This window comes from Acipenser ruthenus, chromosome 14 (genome assembly GCF_902713425.1).
Source record: "Acipenser ruthenus chromosome 14, fAciRut3.2 maternal haplotype, whole genome shotgun sequence".
In the NCBI taxonomy this organism is placed as follows: domain Eukaryota; kingdom Metazoa; phylum Chordata; class Actinopteri; order Acipenseriformes; family Acipenseridae; genus Acipenser; species Acipenser ruthenus.
Window position 1 is genome coordinate 34,415,040 of NC_081202.1, and position 13,763 is coordinate 34,428,802.

The window sequence follows — 13,763 nt, forward strand, 5'->3', positions numbered from 1 at the left end:
TTAAAAGCAGTGCTTGGTTTCAATTCATATCATCTCTCTTTCATTTAGAAAAGTTATTGTGGTCATTTTACAAACTGATTTCCAAAGCTTAACCCTTAGAGTGGCAGACTGGGTTTTTGTCAGTTTTAGACTGGTGTAGACTAAGCTATCATTATGTACCTCAGGATGTTACAAATGTCCTCTGCTTTTTAAATATCACGAGAAATAGCAATAGTATTCCTCAGGGTGAATTGTTTGATTATCTTAACAAGAAAATCTGTCCTTCCCTCAGATTTGCTTCCAGTGGGCTTTTAAAATACTCAATGCGGAAGTTAATTGCCACTGATTGGTACTCAATAGTAAATGTGAGGGAAGGACAGCTTTTCCTGTTTGTATTTAATAGCTGGCGATAGATACTTCTTAAAGGTGTATCAGCACACCCCTAATGATCATGTTTTACTATGCTTTAGGTTTCTGATGGAGTTTAATTTCTGTGGGTTTTGGCATTCAGACAGCATCGTGGATGGTGAGGAAACAGTCTTTCTTTTGTATCAGTGTCAAAACCATGATCAAAATCCAGACTTTGCAAACATACAGATGCTATTAAGCCAATAGCTAGACACATTTAAAATATTTTTAGAGGCAGGTGACCATTTATTTTTAAAAGACAGACATCACAACCTAGGAAGGGTACTGGACAGGTTGTGGAATCATGGGAGAGTCATGTGATTATCCATAGGCGACACAGTGGTTGCTTGTTTGCAACTAATGCTTTGAGAATTCCAAAGAACTATATCCCCCAACAACCTTTGGCACTTCCACCAATGGCTGTGTGTCTCCCTTGAGTCTCTTGACTACATGGCTGTCTCAGGATTCCATAAATCCAGAAATAAGAACTACAAGCTAAAGAGACAAGGCTAAAAAACACGACCTCATACAATAAACAAACACTAGGGAGTGTGCTTCTTTCTTTACTATGAATTTTTCAGGCAATCATATTGAACAGTATTGCATTTAAACCTATTTATTAGTTTCCAGTCCTTTTAAGCAAGATAAGTTTCTAAACTTCTGGTAGTATGTTTAGCTATGAATAGCTCTCCTAAAGCGAGCTTCCTGGTCTTGCGAGGTGCCTTCAGGAAACTTTACATTTGCTGTTTGACATTATTTCAAAGGAGCCATACCATTTTATGATGTGTGACATTACTGGGAATGACACATAGCTCATCGCCCTGTCAGCGTAAACATACATCCTAAATGTCAGCCTCCCCTGGTAACCAGCCAGGACACATCATTCTGTCCCCCCCACCATTCCCTCAGTGAAGGATATAACCCCCCCCCCCAAACCCTGTCAGCAAGGGACAAAGGATAGAGGGCTGGGTTTTCAAAGAGATTTGCGCAGGCTAGCACATTGAATTTCTATAGGCTTGAAAAATCAATATGGATGCTTCATCATAATGGTTCTCTTTCTTGGATATTGGCAATGAAGCTCACCTTACATCCTTGTGGCTTCAGTTGCCATAGAGACAGTTCCAAGCCTCATCAGTGAGCTTTACCATCATAATCTGAGCAACGTGGTACAAGTATTAAAAGTCATTGTTATCTTAACTAATGGATTCTTGGGCTCCCGAGTGCGCATCCAGTAAAGGCGCTCCGCGCGGAGTGCAGGATGTGCCCTATAGCCTGGAGATCACAAGTTCGAATCCAGGCTATGTCACAGCCGACCGTGACCGGGAGTTCCTAGGGGGTGCCGCACAATTGGCTGAGCGCTGCCCGAGTAGGGAGGGCTTAGGTCGGCAGGGGAATCCATGGCTCACCGCGCATCTGCGACCCCTGTGGCCGATAGGGCGCCTGTGGTTCTAAAGTGGAGCCGCCAGATCTGTGTTGTCCTCCAGCAGTATAGGTCTGATGGCATTGCTGTGGATCTGCAGTGCGAAAAATGACGGCTTGGCAGGAGCACGTTTTGGAGGATGCGTGTTCCAGCCGCCATTTCCCGAGTCGGCGGGGGGGGGTTGCGAGCGGTGAGCCGAGGATACAGATAATAATTGGGCATACCAAATTGGGGAGAAAACGGGTAAAAAATTGGCGACGACTAAATTTATATAAAAAAATAAAACTAATGGATTCTTCCTCTTGTGTAGATTCACTTTGTGTAACAATTTAATTCAATGCATTTTCATGCAGTTGTCAGCTCCTTCAAAGCAATGCTAGTACCATGCTTTGAGCCTGAAGTAGAAAAAGGAGAAACTTGGGATCTAACAGTTAATAAAGGAAAGTTCAAGTGACAGCTGTGTCCGTGTCTAGCACTGTGTGTTTATTAAGGAACCTGGGATTCTTTAGGAATCTGCAAGTCTTCCTGGCGATCGGCACAAGCTGTAAACTTTACACCACGTCTTCCTGGAGACCTGTACGAGCTGTAGACTTTACACAGCATCTTCCTGTAGACCTGTACGAGCTGTAAACTTTACACTACGTCTTCATGCAGACCTGTGCAAGCTGTAAACTTTACACAGCGTCTTCCTGTAGACCTGTACGAGCTGTAAATTTTACACCGTGTCTTCCTGGAGACCTGTACGAGTTGTAAACTTTACACCACATCTTCATGCAGACCTGTGCAAGCTGTAAACTTTATACGAAGAGGTTCTGCACTGAAGGAGAAACTAGATCTGTAACTGTAATCTTACCTTTTGTTTGTTTACATTTCTTTGCTCCTCCATTGCTCGTGACGAATACCCACCATTGCCATCTTCATTTCAACCACCATGTGACACATGTACCCTGGTCATGTGACTAACCAATCATCAATCACCCTGTGGCTGACCCCATACAGCCAAGTCTGTCTTCCACGCATGTAAGTATATGACCTTCAGCATCCGGGGACATTGCCATATTAATACGGTCAAAAAGACAGGGATTCACAGTACCAAGGTGTTGAAAAACAACATCATACAGTATTTACAGGCTGATAGTCCCACTGTCTAAAAGATATGGGCTTGGTCACAATAATAGGAACAATTAGGGTCTAGTTTTCATAGTTTTTCTTAAGTATTTAAAATCTTGATCTTGCATTTATGTATGAAGTGTTTTAAGGAGTTGTGTGTGTTTTGGCACACTATCTTGGTATGTTTTTATAAAATGAAATGCCTATAGAAGTAAAAAAAATATTATTATTCGATCCATCTACAATGCCACTTGTGTCGTCTGTTTCATTATAAAAATCAATGCCTGGTGTATTTTTGTTAACCAGTCATCTTTATGATACAGCATTTTTACTTGTAGACCAATTTTAGCCACAGATTAGCAAAGAGAGCCTTCAGGTAGACTGCATGTTTTGCTATACTAATATCTAGAAAATACTGAGACCTGAGAAGCAGAATCCGTATCTCTCTTTTTAAAACAAAGAAGTTTCAGAAACAAACAAGTAGTGATGAGCAATTAATCTAAAATACGGTTAATTTCCGATTATTAAATTAAACACTGAAACCGACTTAGAACGATTAATAAACTGTACAATTTCGATCGATTATTATACTGTAAAACTTCACGTCTTCTTTATGGTCACTCATCATAAAAGTTACTTCCGCATCTCAGCCACTTTCAATTCCAGCGGTTCGTGTCAGGCATCCACTGAAGCTGCTCTCACTCTGGGATCTGTAGTCAAGAGAACCTCGAGCCCGTCCTCCTGTTAAAGCTCCCATAATGCATACAAAACAGCGTCACAAACAAAAACATACCGGGAGTGTAGTATCAGAACTTCATTATATATACTTGTCAGAGAAAGAAGGTGAGCGAGTGTTTAAATACTGTAAGTTCATAAATACAAAGTATTTTTATTTTCTTTACATATTTATCAATAACCTTCCACAAGAGAAAAGTGACGGATGTTAAATGATATGAATATAGGGTCAGTCCATGTCAGATCAACCACCCTCGAAACCGAAGGCTCATGGATGTTGATATAAATATGTATTTATAAGTGAGCTACCCAGTTATTGTATTGTATTACTGGGACTTTCACTTGTATGTATCTGTTATTGTTGACTCGGTTTCTCATTTTAGTTTAATCAGTGAGGCAGGTTAATTACATTTTTTTTTAATAATCAACAAAAATGTTTAAAATTACTATTTCTTGTATTATGTTTAATTAAATAAAATGTAATATAAGAAAGAATGGCAAAAAAAATTGTAATTATTAATTACAATTATTTTTTATAATATTTTGTTTCAGGTTGCCAGTCTTTCTTGTATCACGTTATATTTAATGAGTTAAACTATCAGCCATGTATTATTATTATTATTATTATTATTATTATTATTATTATTATTATTATTATTATTACTATTATTCCTGGATTCAATATAATGCATACTGTATATTTTATAGGTTTGAAAGTGCTGTTGAAAAAAGTTATTGAAGTTTTATTGTAGTTTTTAATTAGAAATAATAAAAAAAAAAAAACATTTAATCAGGAACCTTTTTGTGACGTTTTTCCCCAAAGAATGATGTTATTAGAATAATCGATAATCGTAAATGGGATTACTTTTAAATATCGAATCGACTTGTAAAAGTGATAATCGCTCATCACTACAAACAAGTCTATTGTAAATGGACCCCACTGCCTGGAAAGTTTATTAAAGCAGAGACTAATTGTGTCACCTCCTTCACTCCTCTCCCAGCTCACAAGCACAAGAAACAGGACATGCTGCAGCCGTGTGACACGGAGTATCCAGCCTTCGTGTACGAGCCTTCCGTCAAAGAGACCAACAGCCTGATCGAGTGCGGGACCTGCCAAAAGTAAGAGTGCCTCCCCCAGTGGCACAGTTGCATCATAGCATGTCAGAGATTTGTATTTTCATTTCCACTGTGTAAATAAGTATGTTTCAATAAGTATGTATTCTTTTAGCCTGTCCTGGGAATAGTGCAGTCCATCCAATGAAAAGTAAAGTCAGTGTAAAGTCAGTGTTCCCTATCAAGTACGAAATGTAACCATTACTTCATGGGTATTAATCCTTTAATACCGTGTAACCTGAATAGATATATCAAAGCTGCACATAGTGCTTGTGACGCAATCGTGCCCGCCCCCAAGGGCATAAACGACCACTGACACAAATGTCGTTATCATTTTTCTTTTCACTGCCATGCTGTCCACTCTGTATATCATTTTTCTTTTCACGACCATGCTGTCCACTCTGTCGGAGGACAGAGTGCAGAGAATAGCCGCTTGTCTGAAGCTTTTTCAGCTCAGCAAGAAGCTCACAGTAGTGACATTTCAGCGGCTCCTGGGCTTGATGGCAGCAGCTTTCCAGACCCTTCCTTTGAGTCTTCTGCGCATGCGCCCTCTCCAAGGCTGGTTCAACAGCAGGGTTTTTCAACCCACATTGAACAGCGGCCATCAGCTGAAAGTGTCTCGGCAGGTTATCATCACAGATGCGTCCAGCCTCGGCTGGGGCACCATGTGGAATGGCAGGGGAGCGCAAGGAGTATGTAGACCCTGCCACGGCAGGCAGTGTTTCTAGCCTTGCAGAATTTTTTAGAGGAGATTCAAGAGAGACATGTGCTTGTACTGTGGTAGCTTACGTAAACCACCAGGGCAGCCTCAGGTCCCCCAGTCTCCATCGGGTAGCCTGTGTTGTTGTGGGCACACCATCACCTCCTCAGTACATCTGCCCGTTGTGACAAATTGGGCAGCAGACCTCCTTTCAAAGGGAGTCCCCAGTGCCTCAGAATGGAGGCTTCACCCAGAAGTGGTGAGCCTCATTTGGCAACAGTTCGGGAGAGCACAGGTGGACTTGTTTGCCAAGAATCAACCCATTGTTCCCTTGGGTTCTCAATAACGGGAGTTGGGAACCCGCTGGCAATAGATGCCTTGGCACACCAGTGGCCGAGGCAGCTTCTGTATGCTTTTACACCACTCGTCATGCTCCCGCTGTGCCTGGAAAAGATCAGGCAGGACCGAGCCAGTGTACTATTAGTAGCCCCTTATTGGCCAAGAGACTGTGTGGTTTTCAACCCTGATACAGCTCCTAAAAGGCCAGCCGTGGAGCTTGCCGAAACACCGCACCTGCTGAGTCAGGCATGGGGGACATTGTGGCATCCCGACCCATCGAGCCTGCAGCTCTGGGTCTGGCCCCTGAACGGCACCATTTGAGCCGTCTTGGCCTTTCTAATAGGGTCATTGACACCTTACAGAATGCCAGAGCACAGTCCACATGTTCCCAGTATGGGTACAAGTGGGGCGTTTTTCAAATGTGGTGCCTGCCTAAGGGATTAGACCCTACAACCTGTCCCATAGCAGTTATACTGCAATTTTTACAGGACCTATTTGATGAGGGGAAATCCCCCTCTACATTGAAGGTCTATTTGGCAGCCATTTCGGCTTGTCATAATAAAATTGATTCGGTCTCCCCAGGAACGCATTTCCTGTCGGGGCAATTTTTGAAAGGAGCTCGGCAGCTGTGGCTGCCTATGAAGGACATAGTCCCTCGCTGGAGGCTTAATGTGGTGCTTGAAGCTCTTGTGAAGCCTTCCTTTGAGCCCTTGCATTCAGCGGAGCTGAAATATTTATCTGTGAAAGCGGCTTTCTTGCTTGTGATCACATCCGCTAAGCAGGTCGGTGAGATGCATGCTTTTTTGATTGCAAAAGCCTGCTTTTTTGCCGAAAAAACCATCTCGGCATTCCACATTAACCAGATGGTGAAACTTGAGGCTTTTCATCCACCTCCTTTCTAGTCTGATAGAGAGCGGCACCTCCATATCCTTTGCCCGGTACGGGCACTAGCGTGTTATGTGGACAAAACTCAAAACTGGAGGCAGTCTGAGCAATTTTTAATCTGTTATGGGGCTAAGTCCCATGGGAAAGCTCTATCTAAACAGAGGCTATGAAGATGGATTACAGATACAGTTAAGACTGCATATGAACGAGCCTCCAGAGAAGCTCACTTTGTCAGGTACATTTGCGATGCAGCAGTGTGGGCTACTCCCCATACTTTTACATGGTTCTATCTGCTGAATGTCGTGTCTGTATTGCAGCAGTCTTGAAGGAAAAATGATAACGATATTTGTGTCAGTGGTCGTTTATGTCCTTGGGGGCGGGCACGACTATGTCACAAGCACTATGTGCAGCTTTGATATATCTATTCATGTTAGACGGTATTAAAGGATTAATACCCATGAGGTAATGGTTACATTTCTATTTCAGGGAACCAGGGTTATGATAATAACGTATTCTCAGTTTCCGCATTTCAATTCAGTTTCGGTTTTTATTTAGTTGGTAAGATTATTATTTTGTTTCTATTTAGTTTTCATTTTAAATTATTATTTTGTTTCAGTTCACTAACTTCAGAAAGAAATATTTCAGTTTTAGTTAGTTTTTTTTTGAGAGACCTTTGTAGGTTCACGCTGAGTTGCTGCATTAACAAAATATAGCTGTATATGAATCACTTAAAATTCCAGATCTCTGTTTTGACAGTGCAAACACATTCATCCACATTATAATGATTTTATGAGTAGGGTGATTTAAAGACAGACAATGTAAATCCTGTTGCAAACTAATAACAGCTGCAACAGCAGCAGCCTCGTCTCTCACACACACTACCACTCAGCAACAGCAGCGACCTCGCCTCTCACACGCACACACACACACACTACCACTCAGCAACAGCAGCGGCCTCGTCTCTCACACACACACACACTACCACTCAGCAACAGCAGCGGCCTCGCCTCTCACACACACACACACACACACACACACACACACTACCACTCAGCAACAGCAGCGGCCTCGCCTCTCACACACACACACACTACCACTCAGCAACAGCAGCGGCCTCGCCTCACACACACACACACACACTACCACTCAGCAACAGCAGCGGCCTCGCCTCTCACACACACACACACACACACACACACACACACACACACACACACACACACACACACACTACCACTCAGCAACAGCAGCGGCCTCGCCTCTCACACACACACACACACTACCACTCAGCAACAGCAGCGGCCTCGTCTCTCACACACACACACACACACTACCACTCAGCAACAGCAGTGGCCTCGCCTCTCACACACACACACACACACACACACACACACACACACACACACACACACACACACTACCACTCAGCAACAGCAGCGGCCTCGTCTCTCACACACACACACACTACCACTCAGCAACAGCAGCGGCCTCGCCTCTCACACACACACACACACACTACCACTCAGCAACAGCAGCGGCCTCGCCTCTCACACACACACACACACTACCACTCAGCAACAGCAGCGGCCTCGTCTCTCACACACACACACACACACACACACACACACACACACACACACACACACACACACACTACCACTCAGCAACAGCAGCGGCCTCGTCTCTCACACACACACACACTACCACTCAGCAACAGCAGCGGCCTCGCCTCTCACACACACACACACACTACCACTCAGCAACAGCAGCGGCCTCGCCTCTCACACACACACACACACTACCACTCAGCAACAGCAGCGGCCTCGCCTCTCACACACACACACACACTACCACTCAGCAACAGCAGCGGCCTCGCCTCTCACACACACACACACACACTACCACTCAGCAACAGCAGTGGCCTTGCCTCTCACACACACACACACACACACACACACACACACACTACCACTCAGCAACAGCAGCGGCCTCGCCTCTCACACACACACACACACTACCACTCAGCAACAGCAGCGGCCTCGCCTCTCACACACACACACACACTACCACTCAGCAACAGCAGTGGCCTCGTCTCTCTCACACACACACACACACACACACACACACACACACACACACACTACCACTCAGCAACAGCAGCGGCCTCGCCTCTCTCACACACACACACACACACACACACACACACACACACACACACTACCACTCAACAACAGCAGAGGCCTCGCCTCTCACACACACACACACACACACACACACACACACACACACACACTACCACTCAGCAACAGCAGAGGCCTCGCCTCTCACACACTACCAACGCTGTAGTGGCTTACTGGGTCCCACTCATTGAGGCCTACAACACAATGGTACTGCAGTTATTTTTCCACATTGCCAATTGACATACGCAATATTAAAATACTGCAGTGATATAAGAAAACATTAATCCAACTTGCTTTACAATACATGTCTAATTGCACACGCTAAAGTTAAGGAGGCTAATCAATTAATGCATATTACGTCATATAAATAAATACTACAAAATCTATAGCCTATATACTCACCAGGTAACAGTAATACACAAGTGAGCCACATTGCAGCTTGGCTGTGCAATTTACATAGCAGTTCCGTTCTAGTTTTTAAACATTTTCCAGTTTTTATTACTATTTCGTTATAGAAAATGTTTTTTTTCTTTTGGCCATTTTCGTTTTAGTTAACTGAAAAAACACAGTGTAAACGGAGTGACAGCGCTTGTCACTTCAGAGCTGCTCACTGCTATCAGCTATAGTCAGGTATTGAGAATTGCATTGATCTTGCACCGCTGTTTAATTTAGACCAGCCTTCACAGCGAGTCGACATGGACATACAGTGTGTGTGTGTGTGTGTGTGTGTGTGTGTGTGTGTGTAACTGGGGCATGCGAGTGATAGTATACATTTTTTGCAAACTTACATACAGTATACATTTTCAGAGGATTTCATTTACAGTGTGTTGGTCTTAATAGAGGCTGTGCGGTCCAGTGGTTAAAGAAAAGGGCTTGTAACCAGGAGGTCCCCGGTTCAAATCCCGGCTCACTCACTGTCTCATTGTGTGACCCTGAGCATGTCACTTAACCTCCTTGTGCTCTGTCTTTCAGGTGAGATGTTGTTGTAAGTGACTCTGCAGCTGATGCACAGTTCACACACGCTAGTCTCTAAATTGCCTTGGTTAAAGGCATCTGCTAAATAATCAAATAATAATACTGTACAAGAGTCATCATTTTATATATATTCAGGGTAGTTTGTAAAATGTTTCACTTAGGTCATTTTATCTCAGCAGTGTCTTACGGGTCAAAGCATGTCACTGGCTTCAAAGCGTGTCAATCATAAGGGAAAGTAGCTGATTGGTTAATGACAGAAAATAAGGCATTGAAGTGGTGGAATTACCTAGAAAGTGCAAGTGTAGCAGACAACTTGCAAACTAAGCGCTTTCTTGTACCTCGTGGTGGTACCAATATAATTACATGCAGAATAATGTGTTTCTTTGATAGCTGCACGTGAGACCTACGTAGTGAATTGAAATGCACAGCAGGCCTGATGCATGGAATTGTTTAACAGACTAGAACCACTTTAGGGTGTCCTGTCCATTGGTTGGCTAAAATATTCTGAGAAAAAAAAAATCAATTGGGTCAAACAGAGTGGCAGCATCACCATCTTCTGGTATTATTGTTGTACTAAAACAAAAAAAGTGTGTGCATTTACTGGGGTTTACCATCTGTCATTCATGTTATTTGGTTTCCAGTTCTGTCTTGCATTGCTTTTGTTTATTATTATTATTTTTTCTCACGCCCTTGAAACTTTTTTAAAAAGCCAATCTTATATGCCTGTTTGAGGACAGATATTTCATGTCATTGCTAATCAAGTCATCTCCCCTTCAGCACCTGCTGACAGTTGCATTGTTATGTGCTGTTTGAGTTCATTGCTGCTGTTAATGATCCACCTTCAGAAACTTCTAACTGACAATATGTAACGGGGCAGATACTGGGCCCAAACCGGTGACTCTTAACCACGATGCAGAAGAGCCAGGCTGTAGAGCTTTTGACCTCGTCTCATCTCACCGACAGGGGGCATAATTCGTATCGGCAGTGCATCCCACAACACTGCCCATTACAAATACAATGCAACACAATTTGGGTTTATATAGTCCTTTTCGTCATTATAATCATCCATCCCATAGTGCTGCACAGAATACAAAAACAGAAGAATAAATCATTAAATTAACAATGTGTTACCTTAAAAAAATACAATCAACTTAATATAACAGCCTATCATAATTCCCATTATAAAAATAAAAAGAAAAACATTATTGTTTTATCAATAAGGAGATGGCTGATTAGTTTCCCCCTTAGCCACTGTGAGAGCTATTGATCATAAAGAAAACCATGATTATTTAATTGGTGTTTATATTGCTTCCTATTAGGTGTTCTAGGAATCAGCTTGCGGCAGTGGCCCCTGTTTTTACTATTATAGTATGTAAAACCAAGGTCCCTGAATGAAAAGTTCAGACAGCAGCCCTGCACAAGTCTGCAGAAAACCTCACTGAAGCAGCCTGTGAACACCCCACAAAAGCATTGCTCATCTGAGACTCAGTTAGCCTGAGGTTATAATGATTCCTCATCTTTACACATAGTAATAAGGATGTCATTTCCATTGAGGGGTTCTAGTGACAATATAAACCAGGAGAGCGTAGCTTGAATCCTGAGACGGGCTTGCAGCCATATGAAAATTATTAAGGCTCTTCTTTTGTCATTGTGTTTTTTGAAATGCTGGGCCCTCCCCATAAAAGCTTACTTTGGTACATGGTGGTAAAAGCATAACAAAGTGTCTTAAAGTATAACACTCTGTATGGTAAAAAGTAAGCTTTTTTATATAACCTTTGCAAACATTCTGTTTTACCTAAAATATGGGTATAAACTACACATTTTTTAAAATGTTTCATACATTCAAACCACTTTCAATACATCAAAACAGGCTTTTAAAAAAGCTTGAGTTTAAATTATGTGAAAAAAGTAATGCTGTCAAGCGATTTAAAAACACGTATAGCGAGATTAATAATAGGAGAGATGAGCTTTGTGACTTCGAGATGAATAAAGAGATTCCCCTTGGCTCGCGGAGAGCTGTCCTCACAGAGGCTGCCGATACTTCCCCCAAGGGGAACCTCGAGGTTTGAAAATGGGAAGATGACAGAGTTAGATAGATTTGGCCGGGGGTCCCCCTTGTCTCGCTGAGAACCTTAGCGACGGCTGGGCTTCTAAGGTTGGGAACTAACAGATACAAGTAACAGCCTTTCTATCCAATGAACTGTCAGAAAGTTTAAAAAATAAATCCCATTCATAAATCCTTCACTTGTAGTGCTTTGCTCCATAATGCAGTCCCGTGACTATCTTTCTATTCCAATGACGACTGCATGCACGCAAGTATATTATAGTGCCGCAAGGAGTGAATTACGGTATGCTGAGAGAGTCAAGACAGAGGGCGATCAACACGTGTTAAAAAAGTGAATCTAAAAGAAATGAAGGCGTTAACTGTGATTAATTGACAGTCCTAGAAGAAAGTCCAGTATCACAGTGCGGTTGTATAATGTAATAAGTTGACTACCAGTAGAGGTCAGTGTTTCCCTAGGAATAAAGCAGAAATGCTCTCCATTGAAATAACTAGAGAAACAAGAGACCTGTCCAAACCTCAGTGCAGCTATCAGTTTCAGTTATACAAGAATATTATACAGTGGTGCCCATGAATATGTCATCTCTTTTTTCCAGTCATCCTTTACAACGTTTACCATCAAAATATGGTGTAACAATTGGGGGGGTTAATAAGTTCAACCACCCTATCAGTTCCTTAATTGAATAATGAGAAATAGCCATGTATCCCAATGCAATTCAATGCATGTGCTTTGATGCAGTGTCCCAAACAGGTCATTTTTTTTTAAGCAGCACCAAAGATTGTTTGAAATATGCCACTGGTTGTTTCAGTAGACCTTCCGATACACAAATTTAACAAGTTTGCTTACTATACTAGAATCTCAATCATTAATGTAGATTAGGAATAGCAGAGGACCTAATACTGATCCCTGTGGTACACCACTGGTTACCTCGCTCCATTTTGAGGTTTCTCCTCTAATCAGTACTTTCTGTTTTCTGCATGTTAACCACTCCCTAATCCATGTGCATGCATTTCCTTGATACTGCGTTCAGTTTGAGAATTAATCTTTTATGCAGGACTTTGTCAAAAGCTTTCTGGAAATCTAAATAAACCATGTCATGTCGATGTTGCATCAAGCAGGTTAGTTACACATGATCTCCCTTTCCTAAAACCATGCTGACTGTCTCCCAGGATACTGTTACCATATAGGTAATTTTCCATTTTGGATCTTATTATAGTTTCCATATGTTTCCATATAAGTTTACATATAATAGAAGTCATTTTGACCATTTTGGCCATTTTGTTTTAGATTTAGATTTGTCTACTTTTGGGATGTAATTGTTTTGCGCCTCTAGTACTATATTTTTAAAAAAGAGCCATCTTTTTTCTGTGGATGTTTTCTCTATTTTACTCCAATCTACTTCTGTTAGTCTCTTTTTTTCATACCTTCATAGTTTGCTTTTCTAAAATTGTAAACCTTAGCTTTAGTCATTACTTTTTGGTTTTTAAAAATCACTTCTAATGAGACCATGTTGTGGTTTGAGTTTGCCAATGGTTTTCTGACCTCTGTTTTAGTTGTTCTGTCTTCATTATTTAAATCAAGGTATGCCACCCCTCTAGTCGGTGCCTTGACAAATTGCATTAGGAAGCAGTAATTTGTTATTTCCACCATTTCAATTTCGTCCGTCGTGCTCCCCACCGGGCTTTCCCATTTTAGATGGGAGAAGTTGAAATCCTGCATTAGTATGGCTTCTCCTTTGCTTCACACATTTCTAATGTCATTGTATAACAGATTGAATTTGGCGGTCTATAGCATGCTTCTATTATTATGCCCTTTGAATTTTTGTCCATTATTCTGACCCATATTGATTCGGCGTT

General features: G+C 42.0%; 1 protein-coding gene across 3 annotated transcripts in view; it reads left to right on the forward strand.

Moving 5' to 3' along the window:
* LOC117420037 (voltage-dependent calcium channel subunit alpha-2/delta-4-like) overlaps positions 1-13,763 on the forward strand; it is a 160,248-nt gene that overhangs the window by 129,133 nt on the left and 17,352 nt on the right. For 2 of the 3 annotated variants that reach the window (XM_058986426.1, XM_058986428.1), the window contains 3 exons: positions 450-505; positions 2,807-2,827; positions 4,654-4,771. In XM_058986426.1, the coding sequence (XP_058842409.1) occupies positions 450-505; positions 2,807-2,827; positions 4,654-4,771 (195 nt within the window). The remainder of the gene's footprint in view (positions 1-449; positions 506-2,806; positions 2,828-4,653; positions 4,772-13,763) is intronic. The other variant, XM_058986427.1, reaches the window with a different exon arrangement.